Source organism: Amphibalanus amphitrite, unplaced genomic scaffold (genome assembly GCF_019059575.1).
Source record: "Amphibalanus amphitrite isolate SeventyFive unplaced genomic scaffold, NRLGWU_Aamphi_draft 000491F_arrow, whole genome shotgun sequence".
In the NCBI taxonomy this organism is placed as follows: domain Eukaryota; kingdom Metazoa; phylum Arthropoda; class Thecostraca; order Balanomorpha; family Balanidae; genus Amphibalanus; species Amphibalanus amphitrite.
Genome location: NW_024881985.1, coordinates 208495 through 233779, shown reverse-complemented (window position 1 = coordinate 233779; position 25285 = coordinate 208495). Strand labels below are relative to the sequence as shown.

At 49.4% G+C, this 25285-nt stretch overlaps 3 protein-coding genes across 3 annotated transcripts in view; 2 read left to right on the top strand and 1 right to left on the bottom strand.

Annotated features, from left to right (window-relative positions):
* Window positions 1-8673, bottom strand: part of LOC122392563 (ecdysone receptor-like) — a 136564-nt gene extending 127891 nt beyond the window's left edge. Inside the window, exon 1 of the mRNA XM_043387591.1 lies at window positions 8636-8673. The gene's annotated coding sequence lies outside the window, so the exon portion shown is untranslated. The remainder of the gene's footprint in view (window positions 1-8635) is intronic.
* Window positions 8674-12403: 3730 nt separating this feature from the next.
* Window positions 12404-13577, top strand: LOC122392572 (keratin-associated protein 6-2-like). Its single transcript, XM_043387612.1, has 2 exons — window positions 12404-12661; window positions 13030-13577. The coding sequence occupies exons 1-2, from the start codon at window positions 12644-12646 to the stop codon at window positions 13345-13347; spliced, it is 336 nt and encodes a 111-aa protein (XP_043243547.1). The 5' UTR covers window positions 12404-12643; the 3' UTR covers window positions 13348-13577.
* A 6263-nt stretch (window positions 13578-19840) lies between these two features.
* On the top strand, window positions 19841-20727 carry LOC122392573 (keratin-associated protein 6-2-like). Its single transcript, XM_043387613.1, has 2 exons — window positions 19841-19893; window positions 20174-20727. The coding sequence occupies exons 1-2, from the start codon at window positions 19876-19878 to the stop codon at window positions 20495-20497; spliced, it is 342 nt and encodes a 113-aa protein (XP_043243548.1). The 5' UTR covers window positions 19841-19875; the 3' UTR covers window positions 20498-20727.
* Window positions 20728-25285: the final 4558 nt, after the last annotated feature.

Sequence of the window (25285 nt, the reverse complement as noted above, 5' to 3'; positions counted from 1 at the left end):
CCACGACGTCTGGTGCCTGCGTCTTGCCGGCAGTTTGCGCCAAATCGTCGAATCCACGCGGTGATTCGCAGAGCTCGCAGCCATGCGGATTGTCTTTCAAGATAGTCGAGGTCGCTGTTGTCGTTCTCGACAGCACAGACCATCTGCTGGCTGTCTTCTTTGTCTTCTTCCGTGATTCTGGTCTGCGTTGATGCGTCCGCTGGCCATACATCTGGTGGCTGCAGGAGGAAGCTGGGTCCTTTGAGCCAGGCACCTTGACTCAGCTCCTTCATGTGGCAACCCCGACTGCAGATATCTGCAGGGTTCAGTGGTCCAGGAACGTGTCGCCACTGCTCTGCATCCGAAGCGTCTTGGATTTCAGCGACTCTGTTGGCCACAAACGTGTGGTATCGCCTACTCTCACTTCGGAGCCACTGGAGAACTGTTGTCGAATCAGACCAGAACACGGTTGAATCGATCTTGATATCGTGTTCTCGCTTGATAGTTTCGGCTATTCGCACGCCCATGACGGCGGCTTGTAGCTCGAGTCGAGGGATGCTCAGTTGTCGGAGAGGAGCTACTCTGGTTTTCGCGAACACAAATGAACAGCTGAAGCGGCCGTCCCTCGTCTCGATGCGAAAGTAAGCAGAGGCTCCGTACGCCAGCTCGGAGGCATCGCAGAAGATGTGTAGCTGGCAGTCTACCATTTGTTCGGAGACTGGACGGTAGCATCTCTTCAGTGCGAAGGTTGCGAGCTCTTTGAGCTCATCCAGCCAGGTCTCCCACGACTGCAGCACGCCTGGGTCCGTGATCGGCTCGTCCCACTCATAGCCGATGCTCCAGATCCTTTGCAGGATATATTTGGCGCGCACGGTGAAAGGCGCGAGCATGCCCAGCGGGTCAAAAATAGTTGAGGCGGTACTGAGGATGGCTCGTTTGGTGCGTTGACCATCCACGACAGAGGATTTGAAGCGGAATTCGTCAGCGTTGACGTCCCAGAACACTCCAAGTGCCTTGCTCCAGTCTGACTTGTCGAGATCGAGATCGCGTGACGTCTCACTGATGTCTTCTGGCGGGATCTTTCGAAGCACGTCACTTGACGAGCTGCTCCACTTCGTGAGTTTGAAGCCCCCGTCTCTCAAGAGCGCTGTTAGCGACGTTCGCATGCTATCAGCTTCTTCTTCTGTCTCCAGCGAGTCGAGGTAATCGTCGACGTAGAAGCGAGTCTTCACTGCCATCGCCGCTTCGGGGTGCTTGACTTCGCCATCGGTTGCACACTTTCGCAGCACGTACGTAGCCGCGCAAGGTGATGACCTTGCACCGAACACCAGCACCTGCATTTGATACGTGGTGGGTGGCTGAGTGAGGTCCATATCTCTCCAGAGAAATCGCAGGGCTGGCTGATCTTCTGCTCTCACTCGGATCTGATGGAACATCATCTTTACATCGGCTGCGATAGGAATGGGTCGCTGTCTGAATCGCATGATGATTCCCACCAGAGAGTTGAGGTTGTCAGGACCAACTAGCAGATTGTCGTTCAGCGATGTGCCGAACGAGACAGCTGCTGCATCGAAGACCACACGGATCTTATCGGGTTGTCTTGGGTTTGTCACTGCATGGTGTGGTAAGTACCACTCCCTGTCATGCGTTGCCCGTAGCTCATCGTCGCTGAGTTTTCGAGCGTGACCTTCTTCGATGTATTCGTTGATTGTTCTTCGGTAGGCCTGACATAGCTTTGGATATTTGCTGAGTTTGCTTTCCGTGGATCGTAGCCGGTTCTGAGCGGTTGTACGGCTATCTGGAAGCTGGATGTTATCGCTTTTCCATAGCAGTCCCGTTTCATATCGCTCGCCAGCCTGTTTCGTAGTTTTGCTCAGCAGGGAGAGAGCTCGTTCGTCGGCCTTCGATTTTCTTGGGGTCTCGGTGTATTTTGCGCCAAAAGACTCCGTCGACCATAGCTGCTTCACCTGGTCGTGCAAGTGACTGTCGCTGTCGGACGGGCTGATGATAGCATTTACACCGAGCCCCTTAGCATCGTGGATTGAGCGCGGGACATGGCTGGTTGCAGTCCAGCCAAGATTTGTGCGCACAGCGCAGGGCGTACCGGCTGGACCTTCCCTTATCTCTCTTGGGACAATCAGCGGGAACACATCAGCTCCCAGCAGAATGTCCACACGTTCGTTTGTCGCCGCTGTCAGCGGCAGATCGGCGAGATGGGGCCATGTCAGCTTCTCCGTTGGCCAGTTGATTTTATGGCCGCTGACATTTAGCGAGGGCGTCGTACGAGCTCCGGAGACGGCGTGCTTACTGTCTGATGTTGTCGACTGTAGTTGAAAGTCAACACGTCGCGACTGCACATTCTTCGTTCCGCTCACGGTGCTCACACACAGACTCTCGGCTGGGCCTGATAATCCGACGCTTTTCGCGATCTGTTCGGTGACAAGCGATACCTGGCTGCCGAGATCTAGCAGCGCATGGGTCCGCTTGCTGCCCGCCGGCCCGTGGACGATCACCGGTAAAACCTGTAGCAGCACACTGGTCTTCTGCTTGGCAGTAGCTGTCCCGATGTGTGCGCCACCGTCTCGTCCGGCTGATGGTTCCTCGGTGGGCCGTCGGTCGAAGATACGACCGGCGTTGTGCAGAAGAGTGTGGTGTTTCCTTTTGCAGTTGTTCGAGGAACATTGTCCAGGTAACTCTCTACTTCGGTGGTTCGGAGTTAGACAGTTGAAACAAAGACCGTGTCTAACTGCTAGCTTCGCTCGTTCTTGTACCGGAAGATCTGTAAATTTCGAGCAGAGGGACACACTATGGGGCTGCTCACAGAACACGCAGGTAGTGGAGTTTGAAGTCGACTCACTACACCTTTGTCCGGCAGTCAGTACGCTGTGTCGCGTTCTTCGAGGTGGTTTCTGCTCTGTTGGTCGAATCGCTTCTGCTGTCGCAAGCAGATCGGTGGTGTGCTGACAGGCTCGCCCAGCGTCGACGTAGTCACGTAGCCACGAATCTAGGTCGGGAAGTGTCGGCACGGCTGGTCTCATTCGCACTGTGTGTTCACCCCACCGCCAGGCTACAGATCTTGGCAGCTTTGCAACAACGTTGGACAAGTTGCTGCTTGCCGCCAGGTCTGCGGTGTAATCGGAGCAGTGAAGCACGCTCACAGCACAGTGTAGAGCGCCTGACAATTTGGCCAAGCCATTGATGTCGTTTTCTCTGACGGCTGGGGTGTTGAACACAGCCGCCAGAGTCGCCTGCGTGACGTGACGAGGGTCTCGAAACAGCCTCTCCAGCTCGCGGATCGCTTCACCGTACAGCCGTCCGTCACAGAGCATGCCACGCAGAGCCTGCTTGGCTGCGCCGGTCAGACTCGACTGCAGGTGTGCGAGACGTTCGACGTCAGTTAAATCAGGTCGGTCGTGAATGAGCGCTTTGAACAGCGCTATCCATCGTGGCCACTCAGTCGGTGAGCCATCGTACCTGTCGAGCCGAAGTTTCGGAGGAGAGCTGAGCGGCCGGTGCTGAGGAGCACTGATGTCGTAATCGTGAGGCTGGCACACCGGAAGCGAAGCAATCCAGTTCCGTGTTCTGTCACTGGCACGGGACGGGGCCGCCTGGGCTGGCGGTGCGGTCGGCGTCGGTCGATTCTGATGATTGAACTCTGACCTCTTTGCGTGCTCAGATTCCTTTCTGTTCTGTGTGCTTTTCTGTGTGCTCAGTTCTTCCTCTTTCTCCAGCTCCTCCAGCTCCGCTTCTAGCTCCAGAAGCTCTTCCTCGTCCACCGCGGCTTGGAGTTCGAGCTCAGCTTGCTGGATAGCGAGCTGAGCTTGGGCTTCTGCAGCTCTTTTTGCCTGAGCTGCACGGAGCTTAGCAAGCTCAGTCTTCTTTCGGGCTTCGCTCAGTTTTGTCACGCCTGAGCTTGCCGCCGCCTCACTCCTCGTGACGAGAGAGTTGTGGCGGCCACGCTGATCGTCTTCTCTCTTGTCCGCCATATTGCCACTGTTAGTCACTGACGTCACTTTTAGGGCTTCCACCAGTTTCTTCATATCCGGCCCGGAGGACCAGTTTGTTCGTGCTTTCTTGTTACTCCGGAGGACCAACACCAGAGATAGACTGAGGTGTATTTGCGACGTGGAAATATGGAGGTAAGACGAGAAGAATCGCTGCAAGGTGAGCGGCGGCCGCTGACGGGTCGGTGCGGCCGCTGTCGGTGCCCGCCTTGCAGGAGCGTTCGAACAACACTGCCGGCCCTGTCACTGGGCCGGGATTAAAAACACTGGGTCGACGTGAGCAAAAACGCATGGCTGGAGCCGGGCCGCCGCCTTTCACGTGACGCAACGCCGAGTGGGCGGTGGCCGACCGCAACAGCCGTCGCAGAGAAAACAAGTTGACAGCGAAAGCACGCGCAAAAAGAGGGGAGGTGAAATGCACGAATTGATCGCTAACACCCTCTGTGGGCAGGAGGCCCCGGTAGTCAGACAGCGTCGTATGGAGTGGAGTGGTACATGGAGTGGAGGCCCACTGTAAGCAAATTACCTTCTGGCTTCTGGTCCCTGCTACTCTCTATACATAGAGAGTTCTCAGTTCTCACTATAGTGAGAACTGAGAACTCAGGAAACTGTACAGAATAGACTCCCAACCGCGTCGCCGCCCACTGTAGGAAGGGACAGGGGCTCTATAAGGAGGAGGTCCTCTGTAAACAGAAGGCCCTATCCTATGTAGACAAATTAGTTGTATAAATGCGCTCAGAAAAATCATGCCGGGTGCCGTCAACGGTTTTGCCGTCAGCGGTTTTACCTGCAGTGGGCAAAAACTGCCAAAATAGCCGATATTTTCGGAAACCAGTTTTCGGCAATAACTTTTGTCTCAAAATTTGCACGAACTTCCCTTTACCAGCATCGTGTTCCTCTCGTCAAGGCGTGTGGAATGAACTACCTATCAATTGACCTTGAAAGGTCAACTTAAAAATTTGGCCTCAGGTCAAGGTCATGACCTGACCGATAAGGGCTAAGTTCCATATCAGTCCATCCGTATCGTCAAGCCAAACACAACCAAGGTGTTTTCATCGCTCTAGCATGCCTCTATCAAAAGTTATTCGCGAAAAACAGTCAGATACCATTGGTGACCTGAGATGACCTCAGGGTTATAAAAAGGAGTCACGGGTGCCATTTTCATGTTCAGTGTATCAAAGATACTAGTAATTCAGTGTTTTAGAGTGTTTATAATGACTTCCGTCTAAAAAGGCGACTTTCAATTTCAGGTCGCAAAATTGACCTGACCTTATGTCATCGATATCAAAATTCCAAGACATAATTTTGTGCATTTTGTCGCTCTTGTGCATTTGCATCTCTAAAAGTTTCAAAGCGTTTGGTCACTCCGTGTAGCTTTGGCGGACACTGAAACTTTTTATGTAGTGAGGTCATTTGACCTGACCTGTTGACCTGACCTTAAGTGACCAGGGTCTGAAATTTTCACACCATATGTAGAAATGATGTAGGATAAAGTGTGCCGCGCCGCCCCTTTTTTAGATATTCACGGAAAACTGCAGGGGGTGTTTAAACACCCCCGGCAGGGCGCGGGTTAATGCATGAACACAGCAGCCCATTTCTGTAATATATGCCTGTGGCTGTGTTGGTATTTTTACGATGGATGCAATTACCCAAACCATTTATCAGATCGTGGTAATATTCCCATAGCCATGCTTCGCACAATAATTTATTTGACCGGGAAATCAATATATATCCATCGATTGTTTGTTTCATCTACGGCGTAAATGAAGCAAACCACCTGGACCTATTAAAATTTACTAACGAAACCATGTTTTACTTACAGCAAGTAAACGTGGCATCATTCACACAGAAATAATTGATAACCGTATAGTTTCAATCTTGCAGACGTCAGTCAGGTCAGAATCGTGACAAGCCTATTGGAAAATATAATGAACTGTGTCCTGCTTCGAGAAAACGAGTCAAAACCACCCAATTCTTTCTGAATTACGTCAGATTATCTGATCTGTAAGCACCCAGGTGGCATTTACTGACAGGGGCACCGGGAAGGATCATCTGAGGTGAGGTGAGGTCATCAACAGTTTTTAGCCAATAAATCACGACATGATGGGGCTAAATAGTTGTTAGTGCACCAAACTGTTCGCCTGGTCATGACGCGTCGATTGGTACCCAGTGTGACCTTCCTAGATCAGATTTTGAAGTTGACCTATCTATGTATGTCATTATAAACCATGTTATTTGTTATGACCTCTGGCGACCTCAATATTGACCTGACCCAAAAAAGTTGTTTACAAAAGTTGTAAGTCGTTCAACGGACTATCAAACGCCGTTGCCGTTTGTCGCTACGATTCGTGCTTTTCGAGTTCTGACGGGGGCCAAAAAGGCCCCCGCCTGATTTAGAGTCTTTCAGAGCCCGCCCGGAATACGGTTATGCGCTTGAACGATATATGATTATAAACCAAGTGTTACTCTGACCGTCATCCACCCATTCCTCGCAGATCCTCCCCCTCCTGCTGCGGTCCGGCCGCCGCCGCCGCCGCCGCCGGCGCTGGAGTTTTTTTTTTTTTGCCAGTTACCATGCCACTCGGTGACTTGTGATATGCGTATGTTTCTTACGCATATCACAAGAAACATACCAGTACCAGTGCGGTAAGAAACATACCAGTGCGCTGGCCATATGAAAGCTGAACAAAAGTGAATGCATTATGTTGTATGTAATTATGTAGGCATGAGACCCTCTGTAGAAAGGAGGCCCCTTTAGGGAGGAGGCCCTCTGTAGAAAGGAGGCCCCCGGGATTCCTCCGCCCCTCCCTTGGCCAAATCCTAGCTACGTGCCTGATTGACCGACACAGAGCTGATAACTGATCACTTTTTGACCGATACCTACTGATCGGTCAGTGGTCATTGACCGCACTCTGACCGACCACTGGTCACACACCGATCGTGACCGGTCACTGAGCGCCCTCTGACGGACTTTGACCGGTCACTGACCGGTCACTGATTTTTATCGGTCACTGATAGTTCTATAGACCGTCCCCTGACTGACTTTGACCGGTCACTGACCGATCTATAACAAGACCGTCCTCTGACCGACTTTGATCGGTCACCGACCGTTCTATGATTAGAATGTCCTCTGACCGACTTTGATCGGTCACTGGCATTTCTATGATTAGACCGTCCTCTGACGGTTGAGCCGTCCAAAGGAGCTCTACAGTCGTCGGAGCTAATAAATCAATGGATAGCTGGCATAAATCAATGAGATTGGAGCTCGCGAGAGGCACAAAAACAAGAAGACTGGGTAATACACCGCAGGTCAAATCGCAGTGGAAATCAAAAATATGTCGCGCAAATAGACTGCGCTATTGACCCCCCTTGTCCTAACGAGATAACAACTGCCGGCAGGCGAAACAAATAAAGTCCGCCAATAAATTTTGAGAATAAAAGAAATGATGAAGAGACAGTAACATTGCGCCATAAATGAACCGAACATTTAAAATGTTTTGTGAGAAGCAAGAGCGTGTAAAGCGATCGCATACGCCAATTGTGAAAAATGTAGAAGTTTATGATAATATGTGAACCATTATCAGACATAGCCTCAAAGAAAATGTAATATGAAATATACTTAAAGCGCCAAGGTTAAAAAGTATTTAGGCAAGTCTTTCAAAGATACCAATATTTTTGTATGCAACGCAAATGACATCCAACAGAGCACCGTTGCAGTTATCTTTTTGTGTCCCTCTGTCGCATCAGTAATGTGCTGGTGGGAGATTCGGGGACGCCGTTGGGATGTAGTGCCATTTATGTGCCGAGCTGCAGCCCGCAGTATCGTGGTACCCCGGCGCTAGTCTCACGTCGATCGACAGAGAAGCACGGCAGGCGATAGCACACGGTCGACCGTGCCCGTCACAAGGACAGCTCCGCAGTGCGTCACCTATCGTGACGCATCAGCGTGACACTGCAGCCAGGGATACTTCGGGGAGCGGCAGGGGTCGCGGAACGCGCAGTCGTTCCTGAACACGCACGGAACACGCACAGCCAACAACTTTCTTTTCCAAGACACTTCCGATCACAGATCATATTCCTATTAGGTAAAACTTCACTGCACCACTACAGATCATACGCCTTCGCCAGAGCGGCGCACCCTCTCGCAGTATGTCAACCGTCGAGCCTTTTGAATCGGTGTGGCTATGAGCCGTGCCGGGCGGCAGCGGCGGCCGTAGCGGCGGCCGTAGCCCCGGCAGTCGGCGGCGCCCATGGCACCGACTGACCTGCCACAACCACAGTGGCAGCGTGCACGGCCACCCATGGCACCGACGGGCGCCGCCGTCGCGCCGGTCAGCTGACCCGCCACCCCCGCGCGCCGCCGAGCACGAGATGAGAGCACGTCACCCGACACTGTACCCCGGTGATTACCGGGCTCCAGGAACGGCACGCTGCGGTCACTAAGGACGGGAGTCGCTGTGGGGACGGGGTGTGCACTAAGGGCGGGCGGTGAGGGACCGGTGCCGCTGAGGGACCGGCGGCAGCTGCGGCGAGCACGGCCGCGCAGCGCCGTGCGATTGGAGAACCTGCGGCGCGGCGGCCGCGTGCGAGCACCCTGCTGCCCGTCTCGTCTCCGTCCGCTGTGCAAGACCCGCACCCCTGCGGTCACTTACCTCGGCAGGTTCAAGCAGGGTCGTCCGCCGCCGCCGCCGCCGCCGCCGCCGCACGCACAGTGACCCGTTTTAGCGCGCTGCAGCCTGCAACCCTTGCAGAGTGCGTGCAGTATTGATTGGCGCAGCACGCTCGGATAACCTTGGAGGCTCTGACCTACACCACCAGTTCGTTGAATCCTGCAACGCAGCGCCAGGGGCGGCGGCCGCCGGGCCGGGAGAGGGGGCTGGCGGGTGGCGAGAGCAGTAGAACGGCTCCGCTGGGACTGGGAGGACGATGCAATCGAGCGGAGGTATGTCTCTGCTCATTCCTGCAGCAGGCCGGCCGGTTCCAAGGTCAACTGTTAGTGTCGTTACCGGCGCCGTCCTTTCTGCAGTGTCGTTGACCGCCCCTGCTCGGCCGCCGACCACGCCGGCCTGGCACGCATCCCACCCTCGGTCCCGCCGCCCCTCCCACCCCCGGTCCCGCCGCCCCTCCCACCCCCGCTATGCGTGCGCAGCGAGGGCAGGGGCGCCGCAGGGCTGGGAGGGCAGGGAGGGCAGGGGCGCCGCAGGGCTGGGAGGGCAGGGAGGACAGGGGCGCCGCAGGGCTGGGAGGGCAGGGAGGGCAGGGGCGCCACAGGGCTGGGAGGGCAGCGAGGACAGGGGCGCCGCAGGGCTGGGAGGGCAGGGAGGGCAGGGGCGCCGCAGGACTGGGAGGGCAGGGAGGGCAGGGGCGCCGCAAGGCTGGGAGGGCAGCGAGGACAGGGGCGCCGCAGGGCTGGGAGGGCAGGGAGGACAGGGGCGCCGCAGGGCTGGGAGGGCAGGGAGGGCAGGGAGGGCAGGGAGGGCAGGGCGTACGCCGCACAGGGCTTAGGGCCGAGAGGTCAGGGACAGCCGGGCGCTGACAGGGCTGGGAAAGGGCGCCGGCAGGGCTGAGAGGGGCTGGGAGGGCAGGGCGCACAGGACTAAGAGCCGATTGGGCGGGGGCAGCTGGGCACTGACAGGGCTGAAAAGGGGCGCCGGACGCACAGGGTTGAGAGCCGAGAGGGCGGGGGCGCTGGCAGAGCTCGGAGGGCAGGGCGCAGAGGACGCACAGGGCTGCGAGGGCAGGGCGCCGGACGCACAGGGCTGCGAGGACCGGGCACCGGGCACTCGGAGCTGGGGTGGAGGGCGCCGGCAGGGCTGAAAGGGTTGAGGCGCTGGGCACTCGGGGATTGGAGGACTGGGGCACCGGGCGGCACAGGGCTGGGAGCCTGGGAAATAGTGGGAATGTAGGGGACAGGGGCACCAACCGACACACGGGGCTGATGGCACACAGGACTGGGGGAGAGGTGAGGCGCCTAAAACATAGATTTGGAGGAGAGGGAGGGGCGCCGGACAGGATTGCGGAGCTTTGAGAGCCGGGTCAGCAATCATTTACTGTCAGACCATCGGGATTTCAGCGCCACTTCTCCCTTGAACCTCAAACGTTAAAACCAATTAATAACCTAAATAATGGCTAACGACCCACTGAGGAACGATAGAAATACACCTGCAGTAGCAGAGGTAATCCTACATCCCATTAGGGAGCCTCATCCATTGAGGAACCTACGAACGATCCCCGCATTCTTGTTTACACTCCCTTGTCGGAGAGGACACAAAAACATGCACTCAGTCATGCCCTCATGTTTTTTCAATGGTGAAGATACCATCAAGTGATACAACTGACTTATTTTAGATATTCATTCAGCAGCAGGCTTTACGACATTTACTACGCTGCTCCGGTCAGAATAGGTAAAGTAAGGTGAGCGGTTGCCTACCGAGCTGTCGTGACCTCGATCGGGGTGCAGCCTTCATCTGGTGGTGCCCGTTTTGCCGGCGGAGCGGGATAGCTGGGAGGTGGGCGTGGCGTGGTCGGCAGTGGGCACCCCATGTACCCGTTTGTGGCAAAGCGCCGTGGCTGGGGTATGGGTGTGGTATACAGTGGTGGTCTGTTGACCGCTACCTGCCCCGAGTCATAGACGGCGACCTCCGCTGTCTCACGGTCACAGAGTTATTGGCGCTTACTAACCACAGCAGCCGTGACACCCGGCCGAGCTCCACCGCCGAATACTCGTTACCTGTCGCTATACGGTGAGCTATTACAACGAGACACTTAATAGTTCTTGGTAATGAGACTGCCGAACGCTTATTCTCCCGGAATAGAATATCAAAAATGCTTCGCCACATCCGGGCAACTCAGCCATATGTGGGATCTAAAATGCATTTAACAAGAAGGTAACACATATAATATACGACTGAAGTGTTTTCAGTTATATAAGCAGTCGATGCGCATGGGCAGTCACAGTAACATACTGGAGGTTACAGGTTCACGCCCACCTGCCATTTTCGACCTAAGAAAAGGTTTTGCGGGAAGGGCTGTCACGCCTTTTTCACTTTGAACATTTTTCCTTATCTTTAAGATAAGGAAAAATTTTTAAAGTGAAAAAGATGTAGAATTAACAGGACTACAAAACTGCTACCTCACTTTTTGAATTTTCTGAAATTGACTTACAAAACAAAAAAAGTGTTTTGTTTTTTTTTAGAGCCAAATTTAAGCTCGATAACTTCATTTTTGGCCAAGCTATGGCGTAAAGCTGTTCAAAGTTGATGACTTGAAACTCAATTTTTAGCCGTGTAGGCCACGTAGAGTAAAACAAACGCTGCCATTGGATTCCCCGTGATGAGCTACATCGAATAGATACCCCTTTATGCAAAAATATTAACTTTTTAGTTTGACATTTTTTACCTGACCTTGACCTGTGACCTCGACCAGAACGTGACCTAAACGGACCCCAATGTTCGTCTAGCCAACACCATTGAACTGGAAATATAAAATTGGCCATTAAACATGTATCGCACGTCCCTAATTGGGTTCATATTTTGATCCTTAGTGACCTGACCTCTGTGACCTGACCTTGTGTCAGTGACCTCTTTAAGCAACATATGATTGTATTAGGTAACCGACACTCTATCGATGATTTTCAATAACATACTTTTTACTCCATGTCATAACGCATTCCCTAAAAGGCCCGCGGTAAACGGTGAAAAATGAGAACTTTGACCTGACCTGTGACGTTATGGGAGACCCTAAGGTCAATTAAATAATTTATCCTCGACAGTTGTTATAGGGCTATCGAATGGCGTTTGAATTCTGTAAATCTGTCAGTAGTTCCGGAGATACGAGGGGGCAAAAAATATCCCCCGCCACCAGGTTGTGTTATACTCAGGCCCCACCAGGGTGCGGGTTAAAACTGGGTGTCATCGGCTGCCTGACCTCTTCGGCATTGCTTTTATGCAAAAAAAAAATAATAATAATAGCCCCCGCCACCAGGTTGTATTACATACCTATTACCAGGCCCCACCAGGGCGCGGGCTAAAATTGGGTATCATCGGCTTTTCTCGTCATGTGCAGCACGCTCGATTTTTTCCGCAAAGCTCTAGCTCGATCAGGGCAGAGCGGCAAGGGGGTCCGACCGCCCCCTCGGTATGCTATGGAATAAAATATGCCTTCAATATGCCGGTATGCTATGGAACAAAAAGCTAAAACTATAGGAAATTTAAAAAGAATCTCATGTACCTATCTGAAAGCTATGGTGCTACGAAATCATATTTACGGCATTGATAAGATGGACACCAGTTCGCATGTACGATATTGTATTGCTTTTATGCGCTCTACAAATTAGCGTATACCTATGAGTCCGATGCTGTTTGAAATTCCAGCTAAAAAAAAAAAATATAAAAGTTTAAGTAACTCTTTACGAAAGACAGCTGTTCAGAACAGACTTAACGAAGCAAAGGAGAGTCATGAGTATGACTCCTCTGGGCGTGACCCTGCCGGCCGGCCAAACTGCCACCATTGCTGGTGCTATAGCCATTGGCAGCAAGGTCAGCTCTCCGCGCGGCCACCACCGTGACACCCCGAGTGCCATATAAGCGGGGGTCGGCCGTCTGGAGGCACCACTGTTCGGCAGCACCGCCGGAGACTCCCTCCCACACGGCTCAGTCGAGATGAACGCCAGAATTCTGGTAAGATATCCAGAAGAACCCCCCCCCCCCCTATTGTCTCGGGTCGGCCAAATAATGTCACTTGTTTTTTTTTTTAACATCAGTATAGCTTTGAATCAAGGCATTTTGCAAAACATCCAATGCATCCCTTTAATCAATAAGGATTAATTCCGTCAAGCATTCTATAAATACTTCTCGCCGATTTTTAACTTCAAATATTTTGCCTTGTGGCCTTGAGTATATAAAAGAAAAATATTCAGAACGAAAAATGCCACTTTAATGTTTATTGATGACAAATTATTTCTGCGAAATTGTACGGCCTTGTGAGTTGTGAGAGACCGATGAAGGATAAAATGTGGTTGTTTGAACCCAAAAAATATCCTTTTCAGCTCGTGCTGTGCGCCCTGGTGGCCGCAGTTTCCGCCTCCGGCCACGGCCACGGCCACGGCCACGGCTACGGCCACGGCTACGGCCACCGGTACGGACGTTCTCTGGGGCACGGTTACCGCTACGGACACCGGCACGGACGGTCCGTGAACTACGGCTACGCCAGCCACGGCTACGGTCATGGTCACCACTACGGCTACGGTCACCACCGCTACGGCCGCTCGGCTCCCTACAGCCACCCTGGCTACGGCTACGGCTACAGCCATGGCTACGGCTACCTTCACCACCCCTACGCCCGCTCGGCTTCCTACGGCTACTGAGCCACCACGGCTACGGCCACGGCTACGTCGCTGTGAGGAGACCTGTGTACGGCCCGCACCCGAGCCGCTACCCGCACCATTAATGGGAGCTCTCCGGAGTGACGGCTGCTGAACAGTGCTGCTTTGTCTCGCAACAACACGGCCATGTGGCGGGGAGATTGTCTCGGGAGAGAAAATTCTCCCTGCATGCTCATGGCCCAAAACCTGTCATCAAATATATGTCACTGCTAAAATGCCTTTTGTTTTCTTTCAGAAAGACTCCAGACTGTAGCTGAGAAACGTTGAAATCAATAGTTAAGTAGGTAGTTATTAGCCGTTTTCACGACGGCAATCTGGTACACATTTGGTGAGCCTCAGGTGCAGATTTGGTGCAGATTTGGTCAAATTAGGTTCATCGTGTTTCAGGTTCTTTAGAAGTTATCAGTTTGGAATGCACAGTTTTACACCTGATCGTTCAAATTATCAGACAATTTCGATAAAAACACTGTAGGAAATTCATGATGTGAATGTCTTTTATTGTAAAAGAGATTTAGTGCAGATTTGATTTACCTGCATTCGCCAGATGGCCCGTCGTGAAAACGGCTATAGTATCGCCATTGATAAATCATTCTGGATTATGGCATGACTCAAGGAACGATTAAAGGGACCCTCCCACCTTCAAAAAAGTTAATGAATTGGCATGAAAGTGATGTCCCTTGGTTCAGAAAGAGCGAAAACGAATATCTACCAAATTTCACCGAAAAATATTCACTGGTTTTCAAGATATTAGGATTTTACTTTTGTTTACTTTTTAGGATCTCCCCTGTTACTAGCGACTTTATTTGGAAGCAATAATTTGGCAGCCTTAAAGTGCGGCAGACGTTGCGCGCAAAGCAGCGTATACCACCATGTGTTAACGATGGTTTTAGTCTAAGATTTAAAAATCGTTAGATCTCCGCTGACGTCACAAATTCTAAGGGGGCATTCCAATGCATTAGCCCCTTAGAATCCGAAAACTGCAAGTTTGAAATTCCATATCTTCGAATTAAAGCATTTTTCGATGTTGTGAGTGCCCAAACCGGTATTTGCAGGCCATGGCCACCAATTTGGCTATCTCAACTCAAAACTAATGTTAACGTGGGAGTGTCCCTTTAAATATTTTATCATTATTATTATTATTATTATTATTTCAGTATACCCGTTTTCTACATATTTTTTGGATAAAATATGTAGTATTAACCCGCACGGCGCCAGTGCCCGGCGCCAACCGCGGATAGCCGGGGATGTTTGAACACCCCCCCCCTCTCCTTCTGACTCGGCTCGTGGGCCACGTAGCAACATGCGGTAAGAAGCATTCAAAAGATCGTTTAAATCAAAGGATCGTTTATACCAATTCGAGTAGAGCTACCGCGCTGCGGAAAAGCGCATTCGATAGCCCTTTTACAGACCTTTCTGGTAGGAATGTTTTCAGATTTGACCTCAGGTTAACCCGCGCCCCACTGGGGTCTGTGTATAACACGCCCTATTGGGGGGGGGGGGGCTATTCATAGCTTCCCTCCTAACTCCGAAACTACTGGGCCGTTCGTCAAAATTCAAACAACATCTGATAGCCCCGGAAAAACTGTAGAGCGAAACCTAATTTCATTGACCTTGAGGTCACCGATGACGTCACAGGTCAAGTCAAAGTAAAATTTATCGATATTTAGCCTGTAGTAATAAAATTAACCTCACTCTCATTCTATCTAAAAGTAAATTCCGGATTCGAAATAAAACAAACTTTTTGAGAAGCTTTCGGCATTGCGCCACAGAGAGCTGATGATGGCGCAATGCCGAAAGCTTCTCAAAAAGTTTTTTTTTATTTCGAATCCGGAATTTACTTTTAGATAGAATGAGAGTGAGGTTAATTTTATTACTATTTGTTACAATGTCTCTCAAGTTAGCGTTGAAACATACTCAATATATTTGGCCTGTTCACATTTTGGGCTCTGGCTGCCGTCTTACAAGTCAGATCAGGCTGATTTTTGGTTTACACACTCGTGAACAGATGTTTTAGATACTCTGAGGGTACCAAACATGTACTTTGATTTTCAGGTCAGGGTCAGGTCATCATAGGTCACGGAAATCTTATGTCATAAGTCGGTCACGTGACACATGTTTTATGGTCCATTTACGCCGTAGATTTCGAATTCAGTGTCGCTTGTGTTATTTGAGGCCATTTTCATCTGAATATAGCTGAGGTTAGGTCACTTTCAGGTCAAAAAATGTCAAATTTCGAAGTTGAAATTTTTCAACAAAATACATGTCTATCGGATGCAATGTGAGCTCAGGAACACGATGGTGCTATTAATATTGGTGTACGATGTTAAATTTGTACAAAAAAATTGATCTGAAAAATTTAAAATTGTGAATTTTTTGCTATAATGCGTATAACTTGGCTTTTTTAAAGATATCTGGCTAAAAATTGATACAGTAAATCATGAGCATGTGTTCTATCATATATATTCCGTTTTTTCAAAAAGTCAAAAAGTTTAAAAAAAAGATTAAAATACAAATTTTGAATTTTAATATCTATTATTTTCAAATATTTTAAAATTTTGAAAATTTGAGATGACAGTTTAATAGCGCAGTCCATTCTGTGTCCTCTCATGCAAAGGAATTGGATCTACCTAAAAAACTGAGCTCTTGGGAGCGATTCCCGTGGTTCAATGTTTTGCTTCGAAATCGGCCGAACATGACGTCACTCTGACGTTATTTCCGGCCGACCTATGATAGATACGAAGTTCATATTTTGACACAAGGTGTCAAATTGATGCAGCCGAAGGTACTGAAAGTTTGGCGTCGATACGTCAAGCGGTTTGGAAGTTATTGCAGAAAAACGGGAGGGGGGCTATAAATAGCCCCCCCCCCCCCAGTGCAGTGGGGCGCTAGTTAAATATAACACGCCTACAGTCTACACCGTAGCTCCAATTAATGAAGAAGTCAGACATTAAAATAATGTCGGATGTAGCCTGCTGTCGGACCCGGACTCGGGATAACTCAATTTTCCCGAACCGAGAGAAGCCTTATTTAGCTGTCAAGGCCGTCAGAGCTGTCAGCCGAAGGTACTGAAAGTTTGGCGGCGATACCTCAAGCGGTTTAGAAGTTATTGCAGGAAAACGGGAAGGGGCTATGAATAGCCCTCCTCCCCGTGGGGTGCGGGTTAACGGTTTAGCCTCCAGAGGGCAAAAACTCTAAAAATAGCCGTTTCCACGAAAAATGTTTTTTTTTTTAAATAATTTTTGACTCAAGAGAGCCACGACATTACTTTTGCCAGCATCGTGTTTCTCTCGTCGAGACACGTCGAATGAACGATACGTTAACATTCAAAGCTCATTTTGAAAATGTGACCTAAGGTCAAGGTTCATGACCTGACCGAAAAGGATCATGCTGCATATCAGTCGAACCGTATCGTCGAGCTGAACGCACCTGGCGTGTGATCACCGCTCTATCGCGTCTTTATCAACAGTTATAGCAAAAAAAAACTGCTGGTGACCGTTCATGACCTGAGATGACCTCAGGGGCACACCAAGGGGTCACAGCGCATTTTTCCGATTCATTGTGTCATGTTGAAGTTTTATTTGAGACAATTGTTAATAAAGCGTACGAAAGGCCATATTTACTTTAATGCGAAATATTACATTAAACTAAATGAAATTAAAGATAAGCTACCCGACGTTTCGCTTATATTTGCTTAGTCATGGGCGATCATGGGCGATCAGATCGCCCATGACTAAGCAAATATAAGCGAAACGTCGGGTAGCTTATCTTTAATTTCATTTAGTTTAATGTAATATTTCGCATTAAAGTAAATATGGCCTTTCGTACGCTTTATTATCAGTGTGTCATGTTTACCTATGAACCGATGCTTGAGAGTGTTTTGGACGACATTCGTCCAAAAGAGATGCATTTCAATTTTCTCCCATTGACTTACAATGGAGAGGTCATTCCAGTCTTCACCATTCATTCCAGTCTTCACCATAGCTTCAGCGCGATGACGCTTTGTCAAGGAATTTCTTTCGTCACAGTAGACACCACGTTCAGGTGCGAGTTACGCCTGCCAAACGTTGGCCCCTGGCGCCTCTCACGTGTCAAGGTTAGGTGACCGGGTTAGGTCATGTGACTAACAGACAGCTGTGGATAGCCTTAGGCACGGTTTTAACCCGCGCCCTGCTGGGGGGGGGGTGTTTGAACACCCCCCTTGTGGTTTTTCGCGAATATCTCAAAAACGGCGGCGCGGAGCGCCGCCGTTTTTGGTATACCTTATCATACATCAATTCTACACATGTTGTAAAAATTTCAGACCAAGGTCATTCAAGGTCAGGTCACCAGGTCACTTGAAGTTACCTCACCTCATAAAAAGTTTCAATGTCTGTCATAGCTACACCGAGTGACCGATCGCTTTGAAACTTTCAGCGATTGATAAGAGTAACAGTATCTATAAAATGTATATCTCGGAATTTGGATATCGGTGACCTAAGGTCAGGTCAATTTTGCGACCTCCCCATTATAAGTCAATGGGAGAAAATTGAAATGCGCCTCTTTTGGACGAAAGACATTATAAACACTCCCAAACACTGAATTACAAGTGGTTTAGACACACTGAACATGAAAATGGTGTCCGTGACCCTTGTTTATGCCCTGAGGTCATCTTAGGTCACGAATTGTATCTAACAGTTTTTCGCAAATAACTTTTGATAGAGGCATGCTAGAGCGATGAAAACGCCTTAGATGTGTTCAGCTCGACGATACGGATCGACTGATATGCAACATGACCCTTTCCGGTCAGGTCATGACCTTGACCTGAGGTCAAATTTTCAAGTTGACCTTTCAAGGTCAAGTTATAGTTCATTCGATGCGTCTTGACGAGAGGAACACGATGCCGGTAAAAGTAAGCTCGTACAAGGCTTGAGTCAAAAGTTATTGCCGAAAAACTGTTTCCGAAAAAATCGGCTATTTTTGCAGTTTTTGCCCCCTGCAGGCAAAACCGTTGACGTTAGGTCAAATCTGAGAGAATTACTCAGAAAGGGCGTTAATAGGGCTATCGAATGCGCTTTTTCGCGGCGCTGTAGCTCTATTGGTTCCCGAGTTATGCGTTGGCTTCTTGGAAATTTTCGATATTCGACCTGGAAATCGGCGAAATTTTGCCTTCAATGACCTGTGGTGACCTGACCTTTGACCTGACCAAAAAATTGACCGAAGTGATTTCGTCAATATTTTTGACGCTCTTTCGAACGCCGCCTTCCGCGTATCGCTACGTGGCCCAGGAGCCGAGTTACAAGGGGGGGTGTTCAAACACCCCCCCCCCCCAGCAGGGCGTGGAAATCCAGGACCCCCAGCCGGGCGCGGGTTAACAATTTTTCAACAGTTCTTAAAGCGCACAGTGGGATTATAGCTGAATGAACAAGGGGCAAATAATTCCCGGACACCCTGTATACCTACATTTGATACATAGGTATTGTTATTATCAATCGCTGAAATTCAAAGCGATCGTTGAGTCGGTGTAGCTAGAGCAAGCCTTTGAACTTTTTCTAAGGTAAGGTCACTTGATATGAACTGGTGACCTGACCTTGAACGACCCGGGTCTGAAATTTGTAGAACATGTGTGCAAAAGATGAATAGATCGCATAACTGACCCATGACTGCATCGGTAAGTGAGCTTCTGCGCGATTCTAAAATGTCGCAAATTCGAGGAACCCTCAATGCCAGGGGATTTTTTTCACAGGAAAAGGATTTTGGTAAGCTCCCGATGAGCTACAACTTCTGTATCTCGTATTGTATCTGACCTCAGAGGTCATATGTTGACCTGATACCTTGAAATTAGAGCCTGATTGCTGCGTCGCGTCACCGCATCTCGTCTTTCCCACGAGGTTCTAGCTCATCTGGAGGCGAAAACGTGATGGAACACACCGGCCTCTACCACCCTCGGCCGAGTTGTGTGAGAAACACAGATAGGTCCGGGAAAGGTCAAGTTGGCAATTTTTCAAAAATATCACTCAGATTCGGTTATGGAGCGTAAGCAGTGAATGACACTAACTAGAAGTTGACAAATGTCTGACAATCATTTGGAAAACCAACAGACTATTTCCCGGATACGCCCTGTTAGGGACCTAATCGCCGTGCCGCCGCGAGTTAGACGGTCGGCTGATCTCATTGGGAAACGGACGACTGCACAGTTAACCACGACGATTCCGATGGACCCATTGACATCGAGATAAGATGGATTGTCATCTTGTCATCCTGCAATACACAATAGACATGGCGCACAAGTCTCTTCGGAAGGCCATGGATTCAGAAAAGTATTTCCAAGGCCACCTAAACCCACAGCCACCGCTCCCGATGACCAGCTCCGACCCACTCGCCTACAGGGTCGGCTATAGGGGGAGGGGGGGGGCGACACACCGCGGCCACCACCGTGACACCTCGAGAGCCATATAAGCGGGGGTCGGCCGTCTGGAGGCACCACTGTTCGGCAGCACCGCCGGAGACTCCCTCCCACACGGCTCAGTCGAGATGAACGCCAGGATTCTGGTAAGACGTTCGGAGGAAACTCTCTTGGTCTCAATACATTCATTTAACCAATAAGTATTATTCATCCCAGTCAAACATTCTATGAATGCTTGTCACTGATATTTAATTTTAATATGTTGCCTTACAGCCTTTAGTAAAAAATATTCAGAACGGAAAAATGCCACTTTTACACTTATTGGTGCCCAATTATTTCTGCAAAATCGTACGATCTTGTGAGCTGTGAAAGACCGCGATGAAGGATAAAATGTGCTTGTTTGAACCCAAAAATCTCCCTTTTCAGCTCGTGCTGTGCGCCCTGGTGGCCGCAGTTTCCGCCTCCGGCCACGGCCACGGCCACGGCTACGGCCACGGCTACGGCCACGGCTACGGCCACCGGTACGGACGTTCTCTGGGGCACGGTTACCGTTACGGACACCGACACGGACGGTCCGTGAACTACGGCTACGCCAGCCACGGCTACGGTCATGGTAACCACTACGGCTACGGTCACCACCGCTACGGCCGCTCGGCTCCCTACAGCCACCCTGGCTACGGCTACGGCTACAGCCATGGCTACGGCTACCTTCACCACCCCTACGCCCGCTCGGCTTCCTACGGCTACTGAGCCACCACGGCTACGGCCACGGCTACGTCGCTGTGAGGAGGCCTGTGTACGGCCCGCACCCGAGCCGCGACCCGCACCATTAGTGGGACCTCTCCGGAGTGACGGCTGCTGAACAGTGCTGCTTTGTCTCGGAACAACACGGCCATGTGGCGGGGAGATTGTCTCGGGAGAGAAAATTCTCCCTGCATGCTCATGGCCCAAAACCTGTCATCAAATATATGTCACTGCTAAAATGCCTTTTGTTTTCTTTCAGAAAGACTCCAGGCTGTAGCTGAGAAACGTTAAAATCAATAGTTAAGTAGGTAGTTATTAGCCGTTTTCACGACGGCAATCGGGTACACATTTGGTGAGCCTCAGGTGCAGATTTGGTGCAGATTTGGTCAAATTAGGTTCATCGTGTTTCAGTTTCTTTAGAAGTTATCAGTTTGGGATGCACAGTTATACACCTGATCTTTCAAATTATCAGACATTTTCGATAAAAACACTGAAAGAAGTTCATGATACGATATTTTTTTTTTGTAAAAGTGATTTGGTGCAGATTTGGTCAAATTAGGTGCATTTGCCAGGTGGTTCCGTCGTGAAAACGACTATTGCTTTGGTATTGATATTAATAAGTTGGACAATGGGTGGCTGTTGGGTGGGGCGGTTACTGAAATTGCCAAAATGTGGTATCTCATGTAGGGGTAAGCCAAAATCAAGAATGCAGGTTTTTTAGTATGCCGGTAATTTGGCGGTTTTTTTTTTTTTTTGCTTGGGGCGTGGTAGCATGCCGGTATCTCAGAAAATGTTTGTGGGGCGGGGCGGTGCCGGTAGCAGCCCATTGGGAAAACTTTGCAACTCTAATTGATAAGTTATTCTGGATTATAACATGGCTCAGGGCACAACTAAACAAAATATGTAGTATTAACCCGCACCGCGCCAGTGCTCGGCGCAAACCGCGGAGAGCGGGGGATGTTTGAACACCCCCTCCCACTCTCCTTCTGACTCGGCTCCTGGGCCACGCAGCGACATGCGGTAAGAAGAAGCATTCAAAAGATCGTTTAAATCCAGGGTGAAAATATTGTCGGCATATTTTAGGTCAGATCAAAGGTCAGGTCACCAGACGTCATCAAAGATATTTCATTTCATTTTCAACATTTGAACATTTTTCGGAACACTGGCGCGCACCTCGAGTTAGGTATACCAATAGAGCTACAGAGCTACGGAAAAGCGCATTCGATAGCCCTTTTAACGCTCTTTCTAGAATAAAGCCTCAGAATCGTTCCACCACCAACTTTCTAGCCCCAGAGGGCAAATCCTCGAAAAATAGCCGCTTTATGATTTGATTTCATGTAATAACTTTGACTGAACCTGCGCCGTGCTAGTGGCCTGTGTTTTCCGTGTTGTGCTGGGGGGGGGGCGTTTCAGCCCCCGTCTAACTCGACTCCTGGGCCACGTAGCGACACGCGATAAGCGCTAATCGAAAGAGCGTCAAACATAATGGCGAAAACATTTGGGTCATTTTTATGTCAGGTCAAAGGTCAGGTCACCAGAGGTCATCAAAGGTCAAATTTAGCCCATTTCAACAATTTTGGAAACTGCCAACGGCTAACTCGGGAACCAATAGAACTACAGCGCCACGGAAAGCGCATTCGATAGCCTTTTTACAACCCTTTCTGAGTATGTTATCAAATTTGACCTCAGGCTAACGGTTTAGCCTCCAGAGGGCAAGAACTCTAGAAATAGGTAGCCGTTTTCACGAATATAATTTTCGGCAATAACTTTTGACTCAAGGGACACACGACAATACTTTTGGCAGCATCGTATTCCTTTCGTCGAGACGCGTCGAATGGACTATTTGTTGACCTTGAAAGGTCATCTTGAAAATATGACCTCAGGTCAAGGTCATGACCCAACCGGAAAAGGTCATGGTGCATGTCAGTCGATCAGTATCGTCGAGGTGAACGCATGACGTGTTTTCACCACTCTAGCACGTCTCTATCAAGTTATTGCAAAACAAAACTGCTGGTGGCCGTTCATGGCCTGAGATGACCTCAGGGGCACACAGAGGGGTCACAACAGGTGCACTTTTCCGATTCAGTGTGTCACGTTCTCCTATGAACTGATGTTTGAGAGGGCTTTGAAAGACATTGATCCAAAAGAGGCGCATTTCAATTTTCTCCTATTGACTTGTAATGGAGAGGTCGAAAAATTGACCTGACCTTAGGTTACAGATATTACAAATCCGTGATAAAAATTCTATACATACATATTGATATTCTTATCAATCGCTGAAAGTTTCAAAGTGATCGTTTGGTCGGTGCGTACCTATAGCAAGCCTTTGAACGTTTTCTGAGGTAAGGTCACTTGACGTGACCTGGTGACCTGACCTTGAGCGACCCGGGTCTGAAATTTTTACAACATGTGTGTGGAAAAGATGCATGAAAAGGTATACCAAAAACGCTTAAAAAAGAAACAACGCTTCTTAACCCGCGCCCCAGTGGCGGTCTCAGCCAACTTCGCCCTAGTGAGGGGGGGCATATGTTACCACCCACCTCTAACTCAAAAACTAAGAGGGCTAGAAAGACGGGGTAAAAAGCAGTCGATAGCTCTCAATGCGTACGTTTGAAAGTATTTCAGTCATTTTTCACCTTAGAGCAATATTAGGGTCACCAGAGGTCATCAAAGGTCAAAATTTGCCAATTGTCATTATATTTTTCAGAAAACATGCCGCTATCTCAGGAACTATGGTAGCTAGAATAACGCAGGGAATATGTAGTATTAACCCGCACCGCGCCAGTGCTCGGCGCAAACCGCGGAGAGCGGGGGATGTTTGAACACCCCCTCCCACTCTCCTTCTGACTCGGCTCCTGGGCCACGCAGCGACATGCGGTAAGAAGAAGCATTCAAAAGATCGTTTAAATCCAGGGTGAAAATATTGTCGGCATATTTTAGGTCAGATCAAAGGTCAGGTCACCAGACGTCATCAAAGATATTTCATTTCATTTTCAACATTTGAACATTTTTCGGAACACTGGCGCGCACCTCGAGTTAGGTATACCAATAGAGCTACAGAGCTACGGAAAAGCGCATTCGATAGCCCTTTTAACGCTCTTTCTAGAATAAAGCCTCAGAATCGTTCCACCACCAACTTTCTAGCCCCAGAGGGCAAATCCTCGAAAAATAGCCGCTTTATGATTTGATTTCATGTAATAACTTTGACTGAACCTGCGCCGTGCTAGTGGCCTGTGTTTTCCGTGTTGTGCTGGGGGGGGGGGGGGGCGTTTCAGCCCCCGTCTAACTCGACTCCTGGGCCACGTAGCGACACGCGATAAGCGCTAATCGAAAGAGCGTCAAACATAATGGCGAAAACATTTGGGTCATTTTTATGTCAGGTCAAAGGTCAGGTCACCAGAGGTCATCAAAGGTCAAATTTAGCCCATTTCAACAATTTTGGAAACTGCCAACGGCTAACTCGGGAACCAATAGAACTACAGCGCCACGGAAAGCGCATTCGATAGCCTTTTTACAACCCTTTCTGAGTATGTTATCAAATTTGACCTCAGGCTAACGGTTTAGCCTCCAGAGGGCAAGAACTCTAGAAATAGGTAGCCGTTTTCACGAATATAATTTTCGGCAATAACTTTTGACTCAAGGGACACACGACAATACTTTTGGCAGCATCGTATTCCTTTCGTCGAGACGCGTCGAATGGACTATTTGTTGACCTTGAAAGGTCATCTTGAAAATATGACCTCAGGTCAAGGTCATGACCCAACCGGAAAAGGTCATGGTGCATGTCAGTCGATCAGTATCGTCGAGGTGAACGCATGACGTGTTTTCACCACTCTAGCACGTCTCTATCAAAAGTTATTGCAAAACAAAACTGCTGGTGGCCGTTCATGGCCTGAGATGACCTCAGGGGCACACAGAGGGGTCACAACAGGTGCACTTTTCCGATTCAGTGTGTCACGTTCTCCTATGAACTGATGTTTGAGAGGGCTTTGAAAGACATTGATCCAAAAGAGGCGCATTTCAATTTTCTCCTATTGACTTGTAATGGAGAGGTCGAAAAATTGACCTGACCTTAGGTTACAGATATTACAAATCCGTGATAAAAATTATATACATACATATTGATATTCTTATCAATCGCTGAAAGTTTCAAAGTGATCGTTTGGTCGGTGCGTACCTATAGCAAGCCTTTGAACGTTTTCTGAGGTAAGGTCACTTGACGTGACCTGGTGACCTGACCTTGAGCGACCCGGGTCTGAAATTTTTACAACATGTGTGTGGAAAAGATGCATGAAAAGGTATACCAAAAACGCTTAAAAAAGAAACAACGCTTCTTAACCCGCGCCCCAGTGGCGGTCTCAGCCAACTTCGCCCTAGTGAGGGGGGGCATATGTTACCACCCACCTCTAACTCAAAAACTAAGAGGGCTAGAAAGACGGGGTAAAAAGCAGTCGATAGCTCTCAATGCGTACGTTTGAAAGTATTTCAGTCATTTTTCACCTTAGAGCAATATTAGGGTCACCAGAGGTCATCAAAGGTCAAAATTTGCCAATTGTCATTATATTTTTCAGAAAACATGCCGCTATCTCAGGAACTATGGTAGCTAGAATAACGCAGGGAATATGTAGTATTAACCCGCACCGCGCCAGTGCTCGGCGCAAACCGCGGAGAGCGGGGGATGTTTGAACACCCCCTCCCACTCTCCTTCTGACTCGGCTCCTGGGCCACGCAGCGACATGCGGTAAGAAGAAGCATTCAAAAGATCGTTTAAATCCAGGGTGAAAATATTGTCGG